The 26,185-nt window shown below is 37.4% G+C and overlaps 2 protein-coding genes across 4 annotated transcripts; both read right to left on the reverse strand.

Moving 5' to 3' along the window:
* Nucleotides 1-4,505: 4,505 nt before the first annotated feature.
* Nucleotides 4,506-15,175, reverse strand: LOC103702407 (H/ACA ribonucleoprotein complex subunit 2-like protein). The gene is made up of 4 exons (XM_008784840.6): nt 14,909-15,175; nt 13,815-13,884; nt 7,767-7,872; nt 4,506-4,918 (listed from the first exon to the last, which is right to left on the reverse strand). Exons 1-4 carry the CDS (start codon nt 15,033-15,035, stop codon nt 4,757-4,759), a joined length of 465 nt encoding a protein of 154 aa, XP_008783062.2. The 5' UTR covers nt 15,036-15,175; the 3' UTR covers nt 4,506-4,756.
* Nucleotides 15,176-17,486: 2,311 nt separating this feature from the next.
* On the reverse strand, nt 17,487-25,254 carry LOC103702408 (NAD(P)-binding Rossmann-fold superfamily protein). 3 transcript variants are annotated; one of them, XM_017841605.5, is made up of 12 exons: nt 25,071-25,239; nt 24,892-24,990; nt 24,039-24,156; nt 23,836-23,924; nt 22,336-22,391; nt 22,175-22,230; nt 21,183-21,276; nt 20,025-20,104; nt 18,388-18,430; nt 18,075-18,166; nt 17,820-17,979; nt 17,487-17,729 (listed from the first exon to the last, which is right to left on the reverse strand). In XM_017841605.5, the coding sequence occupies exons 2-12, from the start codon at nt 24,945-24,947 to the stop codon at nt 17,716-17,718; spliced, it is 858 nt and encodes a 285-aa protein (XP_017697094.3). In that variant the 5' UTR covers nt 24,948-24,990; nt 25,071-25,239; the 3' UTR covers nt 17,487-17,715. The 3 variants fall into 3 exon arrangements, with proteins under 3 accessions (XP_017697094.3, XP_008783063.3, XP_088563754.1); XM_008784841.6 differs by having other exon boundaries at nt 17,557-17,979; nt 25,094-25,254; XM_088707628.2 differs by having other exon boundaries at nt 17,557-17,979.
* Nucleotides 25,255-26,185: the final 931 nt, after the last annotated feature.

Raw genomic sequence — 26,185 nt, forward strand, 5'->3', positions numbered from 1 at the left:
CGATAAGAAGAGTGGAAGAAAGCTAGTGATGTGCTTAATTCCATTCTTTTGCAGAAGGTTTAGAGACTGAGAGAAGCTGAAATAGACGAAACGAGGAATTAAAGGTTTGTCCCGAGAACCAAACCCTCTGAAATGACCCCTAAAACTTATCCCATCATCTGGAGATGCACTTCTCTTCCACGTGAATGTTTAGTCTAAGGGACAAATATTCCCTTGCTGTCTCTTCATCCTCCACTTCGCACAGCTTTTTAGGATCCATGCAGCTCCCTGGTCATTTTGTTCTCTCCACCAAGACAAAACTATTAGTTGCCCCTCATGATCAATGATAGCTTCGTGCTATGTCAACTCCTTGTCCAAGGAGAATGTTTGGTCCCACTGATGACTATGCTTGCTTGGTATCTTCTTCTCATTGAGGTGGCTCGATCATGGAAGGCTCGTCTGTCTCTACTCTCAGCAAAAATTTGATTTCGCTGGAGCTCCAGTAGTGTACGAGTGGTTGTTGAGTCATCTTACATACATCTTTTTCCCTCTCCTTCGTTGAGGGAATTGATTAAATTTATACTATCACAAGCCATCATACTATAATACTGTAACTGCACGACTCCTTTCTAGGGCAACCACTCGTACACTACTCGAAATAAAAATGGCAGTAGGAAAGTGTTACATGCTAGTTGTACGTTCTTGTACGCATTCTTTTTAAATTTCTAGAACCTGGCTATTAGTTCCTCTTCTGAATTATATAAAAGGCAATTCTTGTCGCCAAGAAGGATTTATATGTATATATATAACAAAAGAACCCGTACGTGTTGGCTATCAGAAGTTATACAGAGATGCTGCTATCCTAAGTATACCTAAATCTCACCATTAATTATTTTTTTTTAAGCATGTTGAAGAGAAAAGCAAATGGTTCAGAAGGTAAAGTATACAGACTTCATGATTCAAATAATATTAGGTGGCTTGTACTGCATGCTGTTCTTGACGCATGGATGCCATGAGCCAGCTCGCCATATTTGTCCGTTGTAGCATATTTGTACATATCCGTAGGATCATTTGCAAGAAAAGAAGAAGAAAGAATTCTTTGTTCACGTACGGCTTTTTTACATACGGTCCAACAGAATTCTTTACTACAAGATATAAAAATGATTACGTTGCAGTGCCTGCAACGTTGCATGCCTTTTTTTTAGGAGAAAAAAAAAACCTAATGTTTAGAATCCACGGTGCCTTCCCTAGCCAAAGGCTCCACTCTTTATATAAGACGGTCCCACTCTAAAGCGTTGCCATTGCTTTTCTGAAATTATTTTTCCCTTTGCATAACATAACCAACCATAATTGTGAGGCATTTTTTTTTTTTGGCAACACACGATAACTATGAACCAATAGAACATGGATCCTCTGCACAGTATGCATACCGTAATAAATTTTTTTTTTGGTATATCAGCGACTCATACACAACGAATGTGGGTGGTGCTCAAAGAGCCGTAGTGGATGGCTATCCATCTTTTATTGAAAGATGGATAACCATTAAATAAGATAGTCCAGAGTGCATGTCATATATATATATATATACATTGTTTGATAGCTTTCCATCTTTTAATGGCGGTCATCCACATATGCATAACATTTTAGGAGGGTTACGCTAGAAAGAATTCTGGTCGGAACCAACAAGCATTGTCTTATCTATTTCAGATTGGGCTTAGGGAGGGTATGACTCAAATATCCACTCTAGGCCAAAGAGGGAATGCTTCTTGTGCATGTTGGAATGCATGATGGGATTAACGTGGGCAAAAGAGAAGCATGGGCCTATGAAGATGTGATTGAGGTTAAAAAGTCTGGTTTTTGGTTGGGGGGAAAGGTGTGCAAGCTGACCCAGAGAATAGCTTGATATTAGACCCATTTACCCTGATTCTTTTATTGGTCACAAGAAAAACCTAATCCGAAAGTGCTCAAGCGTGATCTGGTGAAGCCTGACCAGGTTCTTCGACCAAAGTAAACTAGTCTTGACTCGGCCAAGCTAGAAAAGGAATCAAAACCTGTAGAGTGAAAATTTTGTTATTTCAGTCGAACTGAGTCTACGATGACAAAGAATAAGTCCCTTTTTTTTTGTGAGCTGGATATATCATATTATCCATGTATCAATGCCTCCATGAGAATCATCGTGTAAAATATTCAGGAGCCGAGTCTGTATGACTAGCTAAGTCCATAGAACAGTCCAAATATTAGGCGCTCATACAAAGAATAAGCCCTTCACTCCACTTAAAGTATTGCAATTAATTTGATGAATCCGGATTTCATCTTGCGTGACTCATCCCATTCCTCATTGTTTGTTCTTCTCTTTCGAATTTCATCTTACCTGACATGTTGACGCCACTAAATTTCTTTTTGAGGGCCTTGTTATAAGAAAAGAGTGTTCTTTTTGGAACATTAACACCTACATGATAGATCAATGACACCTCCTTTCACCTGTCATTAGGTGCTGCAATCTTGTTTGTCCAAAAGAAAACAAGAGAAGCTTGTGCTCCAGATATAGGAGAGGAAAACCTATGAACGCATGTAGATCTACCAACTTCACTTCAGGAGGACATACATGAAATCAACCAAGCGTAAGTCAGCAGAACAACATGGTTTAGACTCGGTTAGCTCGAGAAAGCGATGTAGCAACCCTGCCATGTTCAAGTCTACGAGGACGACTCAACCAGAGTCTTGAGGGAAACACTTCATATGTCAGGCTCTGAAATCACTACTTTAAGCACCGAACGTACGCATAACTCAGCAGAACAACATGGTTTAGACTCGGTTAGCCCGAGAAAGCAATGTAGCAACCCTGCCATGTTCAAGTCTACAAGGACGACTCAACCAGAGTCTCAAGGGAAACACTTCATATGTCAGGCTCTGAAATCACCACTTTAAGCACTGCCCGTATGTACGACGCGAGCCTAAATAACCCAAACGCCGAAGGACCATGCACTGGTTCCTATTGGAATCCCCCCTTCATTTGTACTAATCCCCTTGTCTTCAAAGGGCCGATGGCATCGCCTTCAAAACTATTGTGCAGGACCGAGCCTGAGGCAAAAGGAAACGTAGGACAAGGGATCCTATACTTCCAAGCAGATCCGAACCCAAAGGCAGATAAGCCACTCAGGTGAGTGCAGAGCATCGAATGGAGGAATTGGGAGTGGAATCAAAAGCGGACATCGAATCAGATGCCTTCAGCTATCAGCTCGCGTACAGAATTCAGCAGCAGCAGCAGGAGGAGGAGGAGGAGGTGGCTCGGTGGGGCCGGTCAAAGATGGTGAAATGTTTGTATGGCCACGGCCCGTAGCTTTTTGTGCTTGGAATTTGGAGGAGCAATTGGCTCGGCATGTTTGTTGGTAGCAAGGGGCATGTGAGCCCCTCGGGATACCCTGAACAAAGCTCACCCCTACCTAGGACGCTACGTCGATAGCTATCCTGCTTTAACTTAAAAACACTTGGAAAAGGTGTTCATGTGAGCCTTGCTTCCCCTCTAACAATTGTATTTAAGCATATCATGTATGTTTTCTTTTTCTTTTCCTGTCGTTTCTTTTAAAGCAGGCTGTTGGCTTTGAGTCAGCTCCTTGTTGGTTTGAGTCAGGACTGGCTAGTTTGCCCTAATGTTAAGCCAACTAAGCCTTCGCCACCGTTCAGCCCGATTTAGAGCTATCCTTTCTGCAACATGTCGAAATATCAAGTTCTTCCTTTGCAACTTCATCCCATATAATTTTTTATTTTACTAATCCCTCTTGGTTACACGCCTCCAAATAACATGCTTTAATCCTATGGATAATATCACCTTCAAATTCTTCTCCTTTATAAATAATTAATTCTAAATGCTGAGAATAATTATTTTTAGCTTCTCCTCTTTTTCTCATTTTACTAAAATTGTATATCATATATTCCATCTTACTCTTGCTTAACCTAAAATCCCTAGCACATGCCTTCATAATTCAACTGACATATATAAGTGGTGAATTAAACATGTTCAAGAAAAAATGACACTCATGACTCCATAATGAGAAACTAGTTCGCATCATATGGTAGACTGGTTGCAAGAAAGATATGAAAAATTTGTTGAGAGAAGCTAAGACCACCACCAGATTCAAATGACAGACGAACAACTCTCCAAATGAAAATAGTCATGTAAGCTGCAAGATCTGCAAAACTATCTAGTTTTTTTTTATGCATGAGTCATGACAATAAAGAATTTGTCTTAACCTTTACCTGATGTATAGATCCAATTCTCCCTGCATCGTCATTTCAGGCTCGGTCGGACTAAGTCATGTATCTACCATACAAGGCCCGAATATTATTAAAGATATATATGTGTGTGTGTCTATAATTAATATATATACATATATATACATATATATATATATATATATATATATATATATATATATATATATATATATATATATATATATATATATATATATATATATATATATATATATATATAACCGTTCACTTGGGATGGCAAAAAAGTAGAATAGTAAAAATGCTCATAAACAAACCTATCAGCGAAACATAACAATGCCTGGGATCCAGCATCCAGCTAATACATCAATCAAGTTCGACAAACAAGAATAACAAGAACAAAGAGAAACAACTTTGCTCTTTGGTCCCCCATAAGAACGTACAGCATCTGCGTCTTGCCCATGGACATTGACGCCTCATATCAAATAGAACCAACAAAATAATTGGACATGTAGGACATAAGAATGAAATTTGCTCTTCCTTTTCAGAAGAGGGAGGATGTCAGCTCCTTTACCTCTGATGCAACCTGGTTGTAATCAGCCTGCAGCTTTTCCTGGACCTCCTGGGCCAATTCCCCCTTGGCTGGCTTTGTTAGCACCAATACACAGCATGTAGGCCTCTTGGTGACCCCAGCAGTTGCAAGATCCTACGAGAGAGAGAAAAAACCACCAAGAAAAGAGAAAAAAGAAGTCAGCAAAGTTGGGGAATCTATTAATTACAGCTAGAGCATTACGGTCAGCCTTAAAGGAACACAACAACATTTTGTGTATATAAAAAGCCTTTTCTTCATTGATATCGACCTAATTATATAGAAATAGCCTGCTCTATCAAACATAAAGGGTTCCATCGTAGGTGTGTGCTAAGCTTTTGAAATTACACCGGTCTTCAATCATGTGATGGGCCAAAACCAAGAAATTGCTAAGACAGCTTCGTCACTTAAGAGTTGGTGATGGATAGATTGCTACAAGCAATGTTTTAAAACCCAGACCATTTGCCAAACAGGAAAAGTGACCAGGTTATGGGAAGAAGATGTTTATTTGAGTTAGCGATGGATACCTTGCTGCAAGCAATGTTTTAAAACAGGTTCAGTTGATCAAAGCAGAAAAGTGACCACATGCTTGTGTTACAGAGTATAAACCTTTAATTGTTTTAATTCCAACCAAATAGAAGAATAGATCTATTGTCTTGCTGCACTACCCACATGGAGTAAATATCCAAGTTGTTCCCTTTTCCACCAAAATCCTCGTTGATAGTAAGATCTAAAAATTCAAAAAGTACTAAATATTATAGTGGACCGCACCAAAGATCCTAATCAGAATATGAATTCATACCCAAGGAGCTCAAAAACAATCAAAAATTTCATGCGGGACATACTATTCATTTAATGCTTGTAAGAGCTTAATAATCATTCTCATGTTGATGGGCCGCTAATTCCATTCTGTGAAAGAGTTAAAGAGTTCTGGAGCTTAACTACAAGGTCAACCATCGAGATGGAGAACAGAGCATGGTGAAAACAAGAGTATCTCATGTCGCTTGTCAAACAAGAGGAATCCCTAAACCCCAAATTGATGGCTCGCCGTGATCTTTTATTTTTAACCAATACAGAATTGTCCAGTTCATGTGAATCCAGAATAGTTCAAACGAGCAGCTGGTTCAACTAGCAATTCAGATGGTTCACTGAAAAGAACGTTTTTTTATTATTATTAAATAAAATGGTTCTAGGTTATGGTCCGGAACAGAGATCTGGCCGGTTGATGGTCCAACCAGTTCAATTGGCTGGTCTGGTCCTGTTTCAAAAACATTGGTACAACTCTCCTTGTGGAACCCGTAAAGAATCTGCTTTAAAAAAGCACTTTGAAAGCTATTCTTTAAGAGGTCCCAGAGCCTGACAGAGATGGGAATTCTTTAAAAATACCCCAAACAACGGTGTATTTGTAAGAGTTGGGTCAGGTAACTAGTGAAGTAACTAGTGAAGATATGGCATTGAATCTATGTTGCAAGGACTCGAAACATGAAGTGACGGAATAAACATACCATGGTTAAAGGTAAAAACATCACAGTATAAGTTAGGCACAATATGGTCAATCGGCCATGATCCACCTGGAACTTGAAAACCTGCTAAGTTGTACTTGGCTTAGAGAATGGCACTTCACAAACGCCAGGGACTGAAAATGGTGAAGCTTCTTGCCAAATCAACTATATAGCCATTACTTTGCATTGATAATACTGAACCCAATATTTTTGGTACTCCTTGATTTTACATTTTATCTGGACTTCCAATAGAAAGGGACATATAAATAGGGGTCTTTACAATGGATATCTTGAACCCCATTATTCAATTCACTAACTTTCTAGACTTATTCTCGAGCCCCTGGAGTTTGATATTCGAAATCACAATTTTCCTTTTTTTTCAACACTTAAAGCTGCATTTGGAAGTGGAATATAAGGCAGTAAAAGTCACTTAACCCAGTCATTCCACCCTTTTCAACCAAACACTCATTGGAACACTTAGGTTAAACCACTTTTTAGAAGGAAAAAAAATAGATATTTTTGAAAAGTTGCTAAATAACATTTTTCCTTCCAAAACCATTTACCCTACTTAACCTCAAGAATAAATTATTCCATATAGCATGGAGTAAGATATTTTGGAGTAAAGAGAAGTAGGAGTAAATTAACCCATTTATTCCAGGTTAACTTATTCCGCTTCCAAAAGCAGCTTAGACATTGACACAAGCAGTCTATGGTGACACAAACAATATCTGCATGAATAAAAAGTTATCAAACACGTCTATGTCATATGATTAGAGTATATGTCATGGTGTGTTTAACAATTACAAACAAATGAATTTGATAGGCACAAGAGTAGGCACGAAAGAAGGGAAAAGCAGTGGACGCCACAAGGATCTCATTAGCAAAAAGGTTAAGCTAAGAAGATGATAGTCATTTTAACTTGTTATCAACTTTAATTTGCATCACAACCACAAGAAACACATAACAGAACTAATTTATTCAACCACATTGATTGGGAATGGAAATACACATCATTATGTTGAGTATACAAGTTGTTTGTGTTGCTAAGGATTTAAAATTAAGAAAGGCAAATGCATCATTCAAAATAATATCATGAAGAATAGGAAACAACATTAATTTATTTACATTCTAGAGACTCAAAAGTAAGTTTGGGACTAAAAAAATTGTCTATCCATGCAAGGACCTATAAATTATTTTAGTAGTCTGACCATAAGTTCTTGAAATGAAGCAGCAACTGGGACCATGAAGTTCCATACAATGGTAAGAATGGCCCAGAAAACTTATCTAAGTTAGTGAAAGAATATTATACATCTTCAAATCAATTAGCTCTTATAAAAACACCGAATCATGCTAACCTAGAGTCAGAAATTCTTATGGATACCATGGCATATATACATGGACAATGCATTTACCAGCTACCAAAAGAAAAGGGAACAAAAAAGTGCTAACAGAGTCCAACCGACCTCTTTCGAAGGAACATATATGTATGGAATATCAGCTTCCTCACATAAGATGGGCACATGTGTGATCACATCAATTGGGGAAATGTTTCCTGCTATAACACACAATCTGCACCCACCAATATTAATTCAAATATTAACATATATAGCTCATTAAACAACAAGGAAAACAATTTACCAACCGGCATTGCAATATGTGTAAAAAATTCACAATGCATGAGCCATTGAGATAGTAAAAAGTTGCGAGGGCCAAAAAATCCATTCTTATCAATGTATCCCAACCATATAGTACATCTATCTACTTATTTTAACATAGTTCAACTTCAACAAATTGGGATGTATCCATCATGCAATATTCATGACAGGTGATTTCAAACACCCTGTCCCTCCATGTTTGTAATAAAATTAGGCCCAATATATCCAAAGCATATTGCAACCAACAAACTGCATCATAGATTTCATTTCCAATACATAATGAACAGTACCGGATAGAGGCATGCAACCTCTCAAAAGTTTCTCATATTTCCATTTTTTAAAAAAAATTGCACCGCTAGTGTTGCTACTAAACAGCATCATCACATGACAAGAGAGAATCCAAGGGTCCTCAACGAAGGCATAGGTTTGGCAAGGGACAATAAACTGCACTACAATTAATGCAGCACAAAGCAAATTATTCCACATAGAAACTAAGATTTTCTCAACCACCAGATTTCGCCTCAACAAACAACTTGCAGCTGTAACAAATCATGTCCCAAACATTTTACTGATTGTCTTGAAAATAAATTAAAATACCAGAAGGAATTGAGCTGTCAAATTGATTTAACAGCTATTGTTGTAGGTAGAACAAAGTAGTTTATTGGCAGAATCTAACATCAGTCGGCCAAATCTATGTAACAGAAACTCAGTTTTTTATGTTCTACCTTAAAGAAACAAGGTTTATTAGGTTTATTAGCAAACATACCAAGATGAGATCTAGGCAGATGGGTTCTATTCAAGGTTTTCAAATCCAGGGATCTTGGCCACCTCAGTGGGTGGCCAATACCAACATGGACTGAATCTTGCCAAGATGGAAACTTTGCCCAAAAGGGAAAGATCAAGATATTCCAGGATCTTGGCCAATACTTTAGGGTCAAGCGAAATCTCAGCAAATAAAGTAAATCCCAGATTTAAGTATTATATCAAGGCACTTATTTGATATTTAGTAACTAACAAATCACTCAAAAGGTAAAAATGATTAGAAATATCAGCTGATACTTTCCACATCAGTCAATTTATAAGATTATAGTCATTTATATTGACCAAGACAATGATGGCCGAGATACTGATGATATCATCACTGTCGGTGGCTGTGACCAGTAAAAGCGATATCTTGGCCAAAATATTGGCCAAGATGAAAACCTTAGTTCTAGTCTAAAGATATGAAACCAATTAGGGGCAGCACAGTGAAATTTTTCACAAGACTGTTCCATGTATAAGCAGGTTTGGTTCTAAATTGATCATATTCAAGAAGGTTCCTAGAGTTGTATGCTGCGTTCGGGAAGGATGAATCGCTCCCGAAAAAGAATCTATTGATTCTCTCCCAATTGGTTGGATCGTAGGTGCGATGATTTACTTCACGGGCGAGGTCTCTGGTTCAAGTCCAGGAAATCCTTTACCGGCATGATGAAAAAACTATTTTTTTGTGCAACCTAGTGTATTTATATCTGAATGTATAAGTGTCCATACGGATCTACTTCCATGGAACATAATATCTTATTACTTTAATTTCAAATCACAAGATAACTCATTAGAATTAATAAGATCCATTCTGATGATATCTTATAGTCAAAAAACAATAGAATAGATATAAATAAGAAAATCTCAACTAAGGGGGGTCATGGAAAGAACAGGTTCCAAATCACGATCGATTCCTTTTTCAAACCCTGCTGCAGCTGCACGGGTTCAAAAAAAGAAGGTCGTTTTCGGGGAGAACCAAAAGGAACTTCTGCTTCCATTCCCCAAATTGTTAAAAAACAAAAATTTTCTTTTTTTCCTTTTTTTTTCATTGGATCTCTATGATGAGATCAACTATCGGGTTTAACTCATCGATGAATAAAAAAAAAATATCTATTCAATACATTCAACCTCTTTTCTTTATTTATTTCTAGGAAAGAGGTAAAAGTTCATGTTCCAACGAATCACACGTAGAGATATTGATAACACACATAGAGTTAATGGTATTAATAAATAAACATACTACTCAATTGACTCAAAACTCCAATCGGAACTCAAGCTCAGATTGATGTTTTGTTCAAAAGGCCTAGAATCCCAATTTATTTCTTGTGTTATAAGAAATAAAAAATGGGGGAAGAAGAAATCTTTTTTTTTATTGAAACATGTTCGAAGCTATTCAATGTTCCACACTCTAATTTTTTGGATTCTGGACCACGAGAACTATTTGTTTCAATTTGTATCTTTCTACCCGTAATAGGAATTGGTATTTATCCTGATTTCGTTCTCTCGTTATCAGTTGACAGGGTACAAACTATCCTATCTAATTACTTTTATAGATAGTGTTTCATTAATGAGACAAAAAGTCTTATAATTCTTTAATTTTAAGATTTTTTTTTTAATCGTTCGCTGTACAATGCAAAAAAATAAAGTGAATTAGAATTGTAATGAGATGTATTTCGAGTTTTTGTTTTGACTGGTTGTCTGGTCGTTACCCCCCTTCGGCCTGTGGCCTCGTCCCCCTCAGGGGGATTTACTTATTCGCGCACACATGCGCGCTGTAATGACACAAGGTGTCATTTTAAGGTATCACTTTATAGACACATTCATTTCGGTTTTTTGAGGGGATAAAAAGATGGGTAAAATCTATCCCTAAATATTAATCTGAATTATCCGCGAATCTCAATAACCAAGAATTGGCAATTGGGTTAACCTAGCATTTTTGGTCCACGTTTCCTACTTTAACTTCCTCTGCATGTTGATCTAAATAATTGTACTGCTAGATTGCAAATGGTGATTGCCAAATTTCTTTCATAAGAGAATCTGCTTTTAATTAGTACAGACGGATAAATGGTTATACTTTTTAAACTTTCAAGTTCACGAAGGGATAAAGTAGCAAATAACATATCTAGAAGGAAGCTTTAAGATGATCTTTGATTGTTTTACAGATTACTAGGAAACTCATACAGCATGCTATAAGGCACATGGGATTTAGTGCAAGGTGGATTGAATGGATGTGACCACCAATGTCTATGCTGCAGGTTTAATCAAGAGAATAGACAATTGAGACAACAGGATCATTTGCTTCCCCATTTTTTCACATTTTTTATGGAGCATTTTGCACTTTCCTCATACATTTGGCTGTGATTGAAGGAAATGATGCTTCAAAAAGAACAACTGAGGATGCCTTCCATCTCACTTTTACAAATAATTTCTTATGACCCACAAAGGCATTTAAAAGTCCTCAAAGCTCTTGAACATTCTTCATTCAGTGCTGTTACAGGCACAACTGAGGCGCAAGGTGCATCCAGGTACAACCTCAGCACCTTGCCTACCTCAAGGCAAGGCAACTTCATCAAGGTGCAGAAAAGGGTGGGCCTTACACATGCATCATTGAGGCATCGAGGAACAGAAAGGCCACAGCTTTGTGATTATGTGAATGTTGTGTGTCTATATAATTGTGGTGGCTGTGTGCTGTGCTATGATGAACGCTAACCAGGTATCCGAGTGTTTGTGTGATTGTGCTGTCTGTTGTGGTGTGCTTGACTGTTATTAATGCAACCTTTTATGTCTGGCTGAAATTATTTAGGTGTCTATATGAGTTTTGGTGAGTATTGTGTTTTTATTATCTTTGTTGTCAACATCATAATCCATTTATATATGCATATACAAATATACAGATACATAAATATAAACATACATATATACATACATAAAGATGCACACATATAGATCTATGTATGTACATATTTTGTATTCCTATCTGCCATTTCTTTTTCGACAGGAGTTGGTTTACCTTCTGACCCTAGGACCGGATACATGATTATGTCATACTTTTTAAATTCTATTACAAGAAAAAACTGCCACAATAGTGCAAGGCTGTCATTAGTGTCTACCACTGTGTTTCTAATATGATTCACAATAAGATAGGTACAAATTATTGGTCTCATGAATATCAAATCCTCTTGGCTACCTTAAAAAAGAAAACCCATATTTGAACTTCTAATGACTCTTTGTTCACTTCTATCTTCAACACAGCTTATCAGTTTGTACAGATTAGATAATTTTTCCTCACAGCCTGTTTTTAAAGAAGAAAATTTTTGTGCAGAAGCTTGGCATAAAGAGGAGTATAATATGTCTCATTCTACTTCTCATTACTGAAATTTCTTTTTTTTTATGTGAATTACCGAAATTTTCATTCACCTGCTCCTCTAACAAAAAGAATGTATAGATTTGATAGTTAGAAATTACTTTCTTTTGTTGGAATTCTACATGTGATTAAGTGTGCTGCATAATATCCAAGACTTTTACTTTGCAGTTTTCTTCTTTCATGAAATCACCGTTACAAAGCAATATTATGTTATTTAGATTCCTGCAAGTGAATCCTATCTACAAGTTCATCTGATATATATTCATGTATATGAAAATGAAGAACCTAAACTTCAGAATCTTTTAGCGAGTGTATAAAAGAGTCAACCATAACCTTCCTCTCATACAAACTAGGAAAAGCTGGCAATTGGACGTTAGAGGTGGCAGTCAGCAGGATGGACGCTGGTGATAGATCACTGGCGGAGTGAAACTGGCAGCAGGCAGCGAGCAAACACTAGATGTGGCAAAGAGATGCTGCAATGATGAACACAAATACACACACAGACACAGACACCCCTTTGAAATCCCTACCACCAGCACTAACTCTCGCAATGCCGGCACAACCCTTTTCCCCTATCCTTTGACCACCCATTGCACCCCATCCTTAGTCCTCCTACCAGCTCCACCCGTTCGCCACCTTCAACCAACATCCCCAACCAAAAAAGTAAATAAATAATAAACATAACTATGCTATATCGCTTACCAATCCACCCCTAAAATCCTAGTAGAGTAGCCTAGAATCTCATACCTCCCATTTCTTCTCTTCTTTGTCAAGCATAGTCTTTATCCACTCCATTACCCTCAGTTGCAAAGCCACCCTCACTAGGACCCCACATGCCCCCTCTGGTCTTGCCCAACCACCCTGAAACTTCCCCCAAATACGCCCCATGAAATTTCTCTCAAAAGCTTCAACCTTCAACCTGGTGAGTTTAGCCATAATCCAAGCTCAGGTAGACCTCAGCCTAGGACCCATCGACCCTGTTATGCATCAATATATCATTTTTTTCTAAAAAAAGGCAAAAATTTAACATACATAGACTACAACATGTATCCGCTATAAGTAACTGCCTGGACATCACCAACCATCTATATAGGATGCCAAAAACACGGGAAATGACACACACTAAGTTCCGCTCCTGCCGAATATTGGGAGGATGGGAGAGGGGGAGGAAGGGTGCGAGGTTTCACGCTTGTCCAATTTCCACAACATGGAAAAAATGACCTTGCAATGTCATGTTGTCATTTTTTTCATCCTGCAGGGATTGGGCAAGCACGACCCTGTGAACTCTCCCTCTCGTCCTTTTTCTTCCTCGTTCCTTCTTCTCCACATTCTCTTTCCACCCTATCCCGCGGGACCCCATGGGGTTTTCCCAAACATGCCCTAAGCGATCTAGGCAAGCATTGCTTATGCATTATAAGGCTTGCACAGTGCCTATCTGCCTAGATAATCCTCATAAAAATATTACCATGTATATCATGGTTAAAAATTCAAGCACATTAATATTCTTACTCATATAAGGCTTGCCAGCTACCATAGTTATCATAGTAATTGTGATCTTACTTCTACCAAAAGCTAAAATCACAATTCAGCCATAATTATTTTCATATAGCATGAGCATTGATGACCAAGAAGATAGATATCCGCAAATTGAAAATTAAAAAAAAAAAGAATTTGAGGAAAAGAAAACTAACCCTTTATGACCGCGACGAATGCTCTTCACTACTTCCTTTACTCCTCGTTTCAAACACTTAGCCTCAGAAGCTGGACATTCAAATAAGAGAGAACACATCAGTATAACTCCCATAAATAACAAATGGAGGTTACAAAACCAAAACACAAATTAGCATGGAGCACGGAAAATTTAAACCATAAATTAAAGTTTAAAAACAAGCAAATCAAAGAAATGCCTGTTTCTTTTAAATAAAAAGCACAACTTGATCTCTGCCTCCAGATACTAAAACAATCCTATAACAGCCTAACTAGATCATTTTACCTAAAATAAAGAACATCAAGAAAACCTAAGCATTGGTTCATGAGATACTATAGCCATCAACATAACCCAAAAAATATGTGAAAAGTGAAGAAAATTTGCTCAAAGAGAACAATCAGGTACCATCTTTTCACTGAATTGTATCAAGGTATCCCAGGAAATTCACTTAACAGATGATCAAGATATAATAAAGAAACATCCTTTTTATTAGAAGAAACCAAAAAAAAAAAAAGCATCATCTCGCAAGACAGAAGAATGATCAAAATAGGGAAAATTATATCGACAGAAGAAAAAAACCTCCAAAAGAATAACAACGCACCCTCCTTTTCACCGAATCCTATCAAGAATCAAGCAATCCCAGAAACCCATTTGACAGAAGATCAGGATAATAAAAGGAACATCTTGAGTTCCGCCTGGAGACATTAAAAGAATCCCGTAACCACCTAACTAAAAAAATTGACCTAAAAAAATAAGAAAACCTAAAGCATTGTTTTTTTTTTTTTTTTTTTGAGGGAAGAAAACCTGACGCATCGTTTCATCAGATGATACACCCATAGCCCAAAAAAACTGAAAAGAAAAAAAAAAATCCAAGAGAACAAAAACGCACGACCTTTTCAAAGAACTTTACCCAGAATCAAGGAAACCCGAATGACCCATATGAAACAAAGATCAATATCACAAGAAAGAATAAAAAAAGAGCTCCCCCGAGGTAGAAACTAAACAACACAACCGAAAACGAATAAATCGGCAAAACCAAACAATAAAGAACACATAAGAAGTATTTTGGGTTTATACCTCTTCGGACGAGCTTGAAGGTCCGCTTGCAGAGCTTCTTCCCGGCGAGAGGCTTCGCGATCGGGGCGACAGCCATCATCTTCTTCTTCTCCTTGATAGATTTCTCGGTCTCGCTGTCGCTCCCCATCTTCCTCTCTCTCTCTCTCTCTCTGTTCTGTCTCCGCCCTCTTTCTCCGCTGCGGGTGGGTTTCGGAGGGTTTTTGTAAGCGAAGAAGCGTCCTCGGCGGGTTTCAGGTGTCCGAAGACTCCAGGGTCCATACGTCGTCCAAAATAAATGGCATAGGGAAGTTCCCTTGTATCATGTGCTCAGATTGTTGTCAATATTCGCGCCATTTGATTACAGCCGTCCATCTCAACTTTGGGGTGAGCCTCTTCCCCGGAAGACGCCTGATGCATTAACAGCATTTTTAACATTATGTTTTTTCGACAATTATTTTAAGGTAAAAAAAATATCATATTTTTAAAGTAAAAAAAATTAGGATTGATGTCTCCAGCTAAAAAAATAATTTCTTTTTACGACGTCAACCGTTGGATTCAACAATAACTATTTTAAAAATGGTATTAAAAAAAAAATAAAATGCTTTAAGGTTTCTACAAACCATAATCAAACGCATTACGAAAAAAAAAAAGATCGATCAAGATACAATCTGACCCTTTCGGAAACCTAGAAGGGGTATGAACTACAATGCCATAGTTCAATTTGTAGAATAAGGTTCATAAACCAATTTCTTCTTTTCTCCGGATCAAACTTATACTTTTATTATTTTTATAGCTAGCACATTCATTTTTTGTAAATTGATCCTCAAATTTGACTTCAGCCCGGTAAACTTTTTTTTTTGCAGTTCTTTTTTTCATAGAATTTAAGTGCTTTTCCCCAGTGAGTTGGGGTCCAAACTTTTCGGAGATCATATGATCATGCTGTCAACTAAACAGATTCATGCTTCTTAATATAGGAGATGTCATTTCAGTCCAAAAATTTAGCGAAAGCTTTCTGTTCAGTCTCCATGGTGGCAAGATATTTTCTGTATCCATTGATAGTGCTTAGGCTTCCGGGTTGGTGATGGCGTCATTGTTGTTTTATACTGCTTTTCTTTAGATATTTGATGCTCGTTGTAGCAAGAAGAGTAAGATTAAATATGAGAGTTCTGTATAAAGTGAAGAGCCTGTTGCTTAGGTGTTCGAGGAGCAGGACAAAAAGCTTGTAAACCCATTCAGGGATTGGACTGGGGCTTAAATCTACTTAAACTAAAAAGAAAAGAAAAGAAAATTCATGCACTGTTGATATGCTACGTGGCAGGCGATCCATCGTAAAATGCACGAACCCCATGAGTTGCCCTTCAAAAATGTACTACTTATAGTACAATACTTATATTTATCAGCCTCAGCAACTTCAGAAAACTCCGGGGAAGAAGGTGTTTTAGCTTTTGTTAGATCCAAATCACCTTCCTCCTTCAAATATATATCTTGTTCGATCCTGCGTATGCTTGTCGCAAAATATGATAAATATTTTGATGTCATTACTATTTCTTGTCATTTACATTATTGAAATTTGCCCTTTCTTTATTTTTGGACAAGACTTAGTTTCATTTGATTTCTTAAATTATGGACAAGATTGTTTTGATCCATGAAAACTAGCGAAGAAGGTTTGTTTAAATTGGTTTGAACTACTAACAAATGCTACAAACTCTTGAACCAATCCAGGCTGTTGCCTGTACTTTTTCGCCCTGGTGCTTGTGAAAATCATATTGCAAAGGTTAGTGAGATTGAATGCAAACCACTCAGGTCGCTTAGTTTTTTCTTACTGTTCTAATTTCCACATGGTGGGAGTAGTCACATTTCTGATATGGCTATTATTTTTGGGTTTGGTTATCATCATTATCTTTGTAGTTCAGATCAGTAAAAACTAGCAATATTTTGGACTTCAGGTAAACCTAATGAATTTTCCTTTTCAACTAAGAAATGAAAACAGTTATTGAATTCCTTTACATTTGCAAAGCAATGCATAGTTTCTTAGTTGATCATTTTCATTTTCACTCCACACTAGAGCAAGTCATCATCATGTTCTCAGAAGCACTCTTTTTTCCTCGTCTTGCCCTCAACAGTTTTTGTAATAGCATCTGCTCTAAGTAATTCTCTTGATAATGTGATGCAAGTTTAGGGATCAACTATAGAAAGATTTTTCTTTTTTTCGTTTCGACAAGAACTCTAGAAAGAATATGAATTAGCAACTACAGCCAATGTTGCAATTTAACAATCATTCCATAAAGATGAATTCCTAAATTTGATGACAAACATTGTCAATTGGGAGAATGTAACGCTAACTAAAAGTGTAGAACATAACAACTCAAGGAAAAGTTTTTTGTTCTTTAAAATATTTTTCTGGTTGGAAGTGAGATATGGTAGCTTAGGATCTGTAGCTGAGCATATGAATGGTAGCTTAGGAAGCGATGAATGGCCAGCGTGTATGTGGCCATGCCCTCTGGTGCTTTGAGTCGAACTTTGAAAGCATCGGCCATGGCCAACCAAGAAAGAGAAGTCACAAGAAACCAATCCAAGACTCCAATACCGCCACCCACTATTATCACAAGCCAGATCATTAGCTATCGACCAAATTTTTGGCAGAACATGGGACATGTAGCCAAGGCATAGAAGCCAATTTAAGAACCAAATCTTATAAGGAAAAGCGATTTTTACACCAAAATAACCATTCACGGAAAACTGAGTGCATGAAAACGGACGGGAGTTGAGCTCTGCATAGACTCATGCATTCTTATTGCTTGGCCAGAATTTGATGAAACGAATATTTATCATCCTTTGTGGCCTGTATGGGAAGAACAATAGTAAATTTTTAACCTTGAGATGGTGCTGATTTGTGACCATTTCCTCTGGGAGAGATGTCACTTTTGCTCACCATAGCGCAGGATACCATACACATCAACAATGCCTGGAGGAAAAACTGGATCCGTTGCAGCTCTCACAGCAACCTTTGCAACAGTTGTAACATTCACTGGAGGAGTGAGGAGAGGACCCACAAGTGGGATTTGATTGAGTGGTTTCGCACGCTGCAGGACCTGCGCATAATTGAACTCATGATTCCAGGTCTTCTCAGTTTGATCTTATCACTGCACGTGTGTGTGGAAGTGAATGTGTGAGAGAGAGATTTTACCATCTCCAGTGGTGACCCAATAACACCTAGAGGTATTTTCATACTCCCAACTCGGCGAGTCCCATGTATAAAACCGGGCCTGAGCACAACTCCTGTAAAAGATAAACTGTGATGTATGCTCTCAAGCAATCTTAAGGTTCTCCACATGCTTGCAATGCACTGTGAGGCTTCCTGAAAGCCCTCATTGTATAAACTAAAGAATTTTTGAATTTATTACTATTAATAAACTAACAATTCCTAACAAGCTTCAAAAAAAATAAGTTTTGGATTCAACACAGCCCAGATTAATGAAACTAAGATCAAGGAAACTGACCTCCATATGTAAATTTTGATAACAACTCTGCTTCAGCAGCTTTCTGTGCCACAAATGAACAATTTTTTGTCATGAATGACAGATGCATACAGAGCAAGTGCAAGATGACAATCATGAACAGAAGTGGTAAAACTAGGAAGATAAAATAAAACAAGCAAAAAATGTTTCCATCAAGAAAAAAGCAAATGATAAGTCAAGAATCACTAGAAGCTACCAACAGGCTACAAGCATACTACACTTTCTGCTGTCACATCCAGTAAAGATATGGATGAGTAAGTCTCCCATGTCAAAAAGTTAATCATCACCAACAAAGCTTATCTAGCTTCTCTAGAATAGTTTAATAAATCTTTCAAAATTAGTTCCTATAAGGGTCAAGTGCTCCCAGAATACGATCCGACTGAAATTTTTTCCACTTCCCCTCACTTGACCACTTACATATCTATAGATCCATTCCCACACCAACACACTCCCCATTACACATCCCAGATCGCTCACACAGTAACCTTCCCTCCAGTCTTTGGGGAAAATAATTATACCACCTCGATCGGTCATCACTAATGCCTTGTGCTATGTGAATTATGAGACAATGACTTTGGTGATGGCTCTGTCAATATCAACAGCATGCTAATTTAATTAAAAAGGTGTCAACTTGTAAGAAGACCCTCTAATTTACCTAAATAGTACAGTATGAACTATGTATCAACTAAATACAAAATGATGAATGAGAAAGTTTATTACGGCTACAATTCGATCAGCTCAAGTCAAGGTCTTTCACAATTTCAACCTATCTAGACTTCTAATTTCATATTTTTGACAAATTTAGGGTCATTCCATTACTAAAGTTAAATGAGTTAGAATAGATCAAGTCCTTAAGTTTCAAACTTTAGAACATTCGATCTGTCATAGTGGATCAACCTAGAACTGAAGCCTTTTCAAGAAGAAGTCATAGTTGAAGCAAGACCACCAGAGAGGACCACTAGGTTCACCTGAATCGGGTTTCAGCTAGGTGCAACTTCTGACAAACACAAATCATTTCCAAGAGTTGTTAGAATCGGACACTACAAATCTCATTTAGCTCAAGTCAGTTCATTGCAAATGGGTTTTCTTTATGGTTACTGCTCTACAAGTTCCGTTGAATGATAGATCAAACAATTGATAACTTCAAGTATTGAGTCCGCTAGAAGCCTCTACCAACTGCAGTATGTCAAACTACAAAATTCTAGATTATATACTGAGATGTCTACATTCGTTAACAATCTACAAACGGCCATCATTTTTTTTTAATACTATAAACAATGGAATAGTTTAGAAATGTCTAGATGATTATACACCTCAAGTCCTATTTTTCTTAATTACAAGTAATTAAAACTTATGTCCGAATTATTATGGTTCTTAAGCTTAACTTACTGCCATAGTTCCCAGAAAAGATAACAGTTAAACATCTAGATTATTAAATAGCAATACCTTTCCCTCATAATAACCTTGTAACACATCATTTGCATCACCAAAATCAGCAGCCAAGATATAAACAAATCTTTTTACATGTGGCTGAATCATTATGGTGTCTTAAGCTAAACTTACTGCCGTAGCTCCCAAAAAAGATACAATTAAATATCTAGATTATTAAAAAACAATACCTTTCCCTCATAATAACCTTGTAGCAGATAATTTACGAGACCAAAATCAGCAGCTGAGATATATACAAATCTTTTTACGCCTGCAATAAAAAAGACATAAGGTGCCGGATAATTGAATTTTTAACCACGTGCATTTCATCTAGAACAAGGACAACTAAACATCCTCTAGAAACAGTCATTAGATGTATGGTAGTAACAGCATTAAAGAAGACTTAGAAGGCAATGAGACATTAATAGACATAACTTGCTGTATTGCTTTTCTTTCTTGTAACCCCACCCCCAACCAAAAAAAAAAATGTAACAGGTACAAAACATATAGGTCAAGCAGAGAGAACAAAGAAGGAAATTAGACTTTTATCTCAGACCATGGTACACTATACCGTACCAGTTTGGTACGGTACAGTATGTACCGTACCGAAGTGGTACAATATGGTATATACCATACCGAACCGGTTCGATATCGATACATGGTACGGCGGGCGAACTAACACACGGTATACCGAACCAGCTCCGTACTGTACCGTACCAACATAGTGATAATGTGGCACCAGTATGGAGCCCGATACCAAGACTGCGTACCTTGTTTTGGACATTAAGCAACTTAAAATATAAAGAAAATAAATATGCCAACCAAGCACCCCCGTGCAACTAAAACATATGCCAATGCTCATGATGTCGAGGAAAGATATTAAGAAAATAAATATGTGAAGTGAGAAAAATATGTACAGAAATATAAAATAATGAACCAAGGTAATGAAATTAAAAACAACAGAATTTACACACAAATAAATTAGCAGAAATTTGCAAGTTGTTAATTTGCAAAACAATTCAATCTGTAAATCTTCAAGTCCTTTTGGCTTAAGAGCATTGGCCTCCCCATGCATTGATGCTTACTTTGCCTAATGATTCACAAAGTCTTTTTCTTCTTTTATTCTCACCACATATTTTTTGGGTTGATACCATAGAGCTGTAAGCGAATTGAGCCCAGTTGTTCCAGTCTATCACCTCAGACTATTTACCAGTCTAATCATATCTTTTATGTAACTTTGCACTGTTCTCTTTTTTTTGGCCTTAGTTTTCTGGTATCCTGAAGCCCAATTTTGGTTTTCAAAGGATGATATCTGATGGTAATATGAAAATACAGTAATACGTAAATACCTTGCTCAGAAGCTGCTCTGATAGCATTGATGTTTGCAGTTCCATTGATCTTATACATATGAGAATATGACCCAAAGCCTCCAACACATGATATCTGCAAGAGATTTTGGTATTAATTCTTTAACAATGCATAACATTACTTAATTAAAATCTTGCATGTATTTCAGTTCAGAAATTACAAATAAAGAGATGGTTCTGCAACAAGTTTAGACATAATTTGTTCTGTTATTTCTAAATTTGGTCCATAATGATATGTGGTGTATATCGTTCATGTAAGGAAAAGCTTTCTGCCTAAATGTGATCAACATAACACGGCAAAGTTGGAGAGAGGGATAGCATTAACCCCTCAAGATCTTCATGAACAGGAAAAGGCCCCAATACGACAAATAGCAAGATTGAAGATCAAGACAAACAGCAGCAAGATATTAAATGATCATGAAGGCAACAGTAGGATAAGACCCATAAAAGAAAAGTGTTGATGCATCATATACGTAACCAATAAGCTTCTTGTATTGAAATCAAACATAAACATTTCATTTTCTCCATACTTTGACTCTTTTTATTATTAATAAATCCAATTTCAATCAAAGAAAACAAAATTGCTTTTGAGGGCAAATATGAGATATCAACACTTGTCCTGCCTGAAGGTTGTTTTGGGTGCGAAAAAAAGGAAAAGAAGGTAAAAGAACCTGAGAAACAAATCCTACTACTAGTATATTATCATGAAAATGGGAATAAAATCATAGAGACCATATCATCTTACATTTCAAAAGTACTTCTACAGAACAAGGTTATGGTCCAGGGAGAATATATGAGACAAAAGGCAAAAATTTATAAATATTCAGTGTCCATGCTAAACTAATGAGGCCGCCACCACCACCAGCATCTCCTATTTAACTGCAACTACCCCCAAGCCATTTTCTGACATTCAAATAAACTCCTAGTGCACTAATGCTAAGTAGAATAGAGTATTTATGCTAGCACTGGCATACCACAGCAGTTACACCATTCATAACATCCTTCAATGAATCAGGTACAAGAAGGTTTCCTGCCAAAAGAGAAACAAGTTTCAAACTTCACCAAAATTTAGTCCAAGAACAAAGCAATGGGCTTATATTAGACGTAAGCAATGGGCTTATATTAGACGTTCTACCCTGGTGCCACGCAACTTTATCAGCCCATGATTCACGTATCGATGACCTTCCAGATCTGAAAAACAAATAGAAGCATGTTGATAGTCTAAGTAGGTTTCTTTGAAGGTTGAAAATACCATATGCTAGAAAGGCTTGATGTTAGAGCAACCCCCACCCCTCCCAGAAAAAACAGAATCCAATAAAAGATTAAGTTATTCTAGATGGAAAGGTGAATGCATCTAAAATTATATATAAACATATATTTTTGGGGCCAACAATTATAAAACAAGTAAATAGTGAAGAAGTAGTTGACAACAGCAGATACTATAAAAACGACAGAACAAAAGACATCAACCATTTTGAGCATGTTCAAGCAACATATTGGCATAAATATAAGAATTATCCTCACATGGAAGGCAGAATATAGACTATGTGAAGAGAAAATTGAACATAGACATTTCATTCTTAAGGACAACCAAAATGGAGCCACTGATTGCAACTACATTAAATCAGAACTTACAAGTCACAAATTGGAGGGTTCCTAGAATTGGAACATAATTTCGAGTGCATCAGGACTCAGGAGTATCAAAATCAGAGAAACTTTATATACTATAACCAGGGTCAACCAAAAAATATAGCTAGAATCTGATAGCCCGATTGTGTTAGAATTGCAGCAAAGATGTATATGTCCACTAAGAACAGTAAATACATAGCTCTCCACTGTTTTGGCTGGCAAATACCTGAAAACCACTTTCTTTCTTGGGAACGCAACATATCATTTTAGATTTGTCACAATCTACCTATAAAAGGGCCACTGTCTCTTTATAAATGGAATTTTTCCCAAAGCAATTCTAGTTCAAAGTAGAGTCATACATTACACCCAATTTTAAAAAGGCAGAAGTAACGAAAAGTTGTTACATAAAAATCTTCCAATGCCAACAATCTGCTTATCAAACATATGCATGGAACCTCCTTATTCTTCCCAGTTCCCACTCAATTTTCACAGATAAAATAAGATCCACTTCAGCTATAATAATTTCACAGAAAGTTGTTCTGTGCATTGCATTCAGTTGTTTATGGTAATAGGTATTCTATTATTTCCTATGCCCAGTCCTTTTATCACAAGTGTTTGAGGTTTTATTAACTCTACTGAGGTTCTATATGAGTATGACGATGATGGACTATATCTCCTTTTCCTTCCCAGTCTCCCTTCCCCTTGTCGAGCTTAGCCAGTAAGTTTTCTCTTTCTGCTGTTATATCTAACCTAAACTCCAAGCAAGAAGTTCCCACTTTACCATCCCTGCTACTCATTTCCATCTCCATTGTGGCAAGCAATTTGACCAGCAAAGTATTGTCACTAATCAGTTGAATTCTCATAATGGAAATATATATACAAGAGCATGTTATGTGATTTTTACTTTACCAAGAAAATACAAAGAAAGATAATAGATGCAGACCCGATTAGTATTCAAGGCTCAAAAGCCCTAAATCGAATCCTGTGCTTCCCAAAAATACGATACCTGCTAAGACTAGAAACAGACAAGCCTTGCTCTAAAGCTTCTTTGCAAACATGTGAACCAACAAAGCCATTGCCGCCCAATACTAGCAACTGTAATGAGAGCAAACAAGGAATATTTAGACAAAGGTTATCAGAATCTACCCAAGACATATCATACATGTAAATAAGCAATGTGAACCATGTTCCAAGAGTGATCTAGACAACCTTATCTGATGGAGGAGGCGGCACATTGAGTGTCTCTGCTTCCTCTACTTTAAAAGGCTCATCTACATGATTAGAATCAGTAGACAATAACCTGCCATTTCTTAACAGACCTGATGTGCTGAAATTAATAGAGAGTCAGAGAAGTTTTCTTATATAAAAAAAGGAAGTATTCTCAAGTAAATCATGTTTAAGGCCATGAAGGCTACATTACCAGACTAGGAAGCATGACACAAGGTTGAGACGAGAAGTAAAACAATTACGAGCATTATTAATATTGAAATGGACAGAGAAGTAACATGTATACTAAACTTTTTAGGTAGATAGTAAAGCTGATGGCTTCCAACATGTATACTAAACTTTTAGAGAGGTTACCGCCTATTCACGAGAATGATGTACCAAAAATTACAGGAAAGAGCTGTTTTACTACTACACATTACATGTTTCCTAACAAATTGAAGCTCACCCCTTGGTCTAATAACATGGCATGATAAAGACCAATAAATCCCTAAATTCCAACGAGAACGTAAACTATGGATTGCAGATATCAATGACAGAATCCACTGGGAGGAGGTTACATGTACCAATAACGGGAGGCGTTACCCTAACTGTTTGACGTGGGAAATTCTCATACCATTAAAACAAAAGATTAATGGTTCTCCCGCCATTATCCTCCGGGGGTTCAAGAACAGAACTAATGTCATCAGATTTCAATGAAGAAAGGGCAGATACTTTCTTCTTTTTATCTCTCTATTTTTATTTGCCTCTTGGCACAAATTATTCAAGCAAAGACATAAAAGAAAATGAATTTTATCAGATTACAGAATTACAAGAAATGGTTAAACAGTGAGCTTACTATAATCGAGAGATGGAGGACTTTGAGTAGATCAAACGCGAGACAATCGACCTCATCTGGGAATTCCCTTCTTTCGTCTTGCGGATACCTTCCCTTGTTCTGAAGCGAGGAAAAAGAGAAAGGAATCGAGTGAGACAGGGGTGTAACAAATTTTAGAGAGGAGATTGAGGTGGATCTACCCTGTTGTGCAATGAAATCTCACGCGCAGCGAGTTGCGAGAGAATCGTAGGGATGCAGTTGGTTTGGGTTCTTGGTCTTAGCTTTGGCCTCCAGAGAAATCGAGAGAGAGGGAGAGAAACGGGGAGAGAAATGAAGAGTCCGAGAAACAGGTGGCACGCAGCGGTCGCCAAGTTTATTTGGTACGTGTGGTTTAAAGCTCGGGTGCGCCGTTGGCTGATTTTGGGCTGCCGGAATGCCGCGTGCTGCCGACCCGCATCAATTGGGTGCAAAGTATAAATCTGATGGTATGATTCGATGGTCCCCGTTAGCTTGAATCGACGAATGTTGGTCTTGGTTTTTTGGATCCAATGCTTTTTTTTTTGGAAAAAAAATATTTTGGATCCAATGATGGGATCGGTGACTGAAAATTGAATCTTGTATTTTTTTTTTTTTTTTTTGGTGCAAGAGAGGTCTGATTCAAAAAAAAAAAAAAAAACAAGGTTAATTTTGAAGAATGCGTGTTAGATGATGGTAGGAGGGGTGATGCAAGCTTCGTCATTAAAAATTAGGACTCCAAGATGGTTATTGCTGGTGGGTGCAACCTTTGATATTTCTGCACCGGAAGCGGAGTTGAGGGCAGCTTGGGCTGGTCTGTGTCAAGTCCGGCATGTTTTACAAGTCAGCATAATCTTGCTCGAGAGTGACTCAACGACGGTGATTGACTGGATACAGGAAACATTGACGGTGGGGTTAACTGCCACTCTTTGCTCCGAGATATTCGAGCTATGGTCGGTGAATATATCGCTTTTTAAGCTAAGCACATTTATAGATAGATCAATGAAGCTGCGGATTGGGTGGCCTTATGTGGCTCACCACTTTGGAAGCTCTATAAATTAGTAAGAGGGAGTTACCTAGAGCGCCCCGTGACTTATTATTTTTTGGCTTTTATTTGAGGTAGGTGACCTGATTTTCTTCCCTTAGCACATGTATAAGGTAGAATATAGCTGCACACTGAACAATGTTTGAAAGAAGAGGCTGCAATGAACCGGTTGACATGAAAAATCATTCTATGTTCTCTAATCCATTCAATAACAGTCATGGAATCTCCTTCTAACCAAATATTCTTAAATTGAAG

Source organism: Phoenix dactylifera, chromosome 11, assembly GCF_051530095.1.
Source record: "Phoenix dactylifera cultivar Ajwa chromosome 11, Ajwa_hap1_PhDact_Kaust_v1.1, whole genome shotgun sequence".
In the NCBI taxonomy this organism is placed as follows: Eukaryota; Viridiplantae; Streptophyta; class Magnoliopsida; order Arecales; family Arecaceae; genus Phoenix; species Phoenix dactylifera.

Coding starts and splice junctions, on each gene's coding strand:
- LOC103702407 (XM_008784840.6), bottom strand. CDS start 15,035: ATGGGGAGCGACAGCGAGACCGAGAAATCTATCAAGGAGAAGAAGAAG. Junction 7,873..13,814: donor ATTCGTCGCGGTCATAAAGG/GTTAGTTTTCTT, acceptor TGGTGGGTGCAG/ATTGTGTGTTATAGCAGGAA. Junction 4,919..7,766: donor TATATGTTCCTTCGAAAGAG/GTCGGTTGGACT, acceptor TCTCTCTCGTAG/GATCTTGCAACTGCTGGGGT.
- LOC103702408 (XM_017841605.5), bottom strand. CDS start 24,947: ATGAGGTCGATTGTCTCGCGTTTGATCTACTCAAAGTCCTCCATCTCT. Junction 22,231..22,335: donor TAAAGTTGCGTGGCACCAGG/GTAGAACGTCTA, acceptor CTCTTTTGGCAG/GAAACCTTCTTGTACCTGAT. Junction 18,167..18,387: donor ATCAAAATTTACATATGGAG/GTCAGTTTCCTT, acceptor TATCTTTTACAG/GAGTTGTGCTCAGGCCCGGT.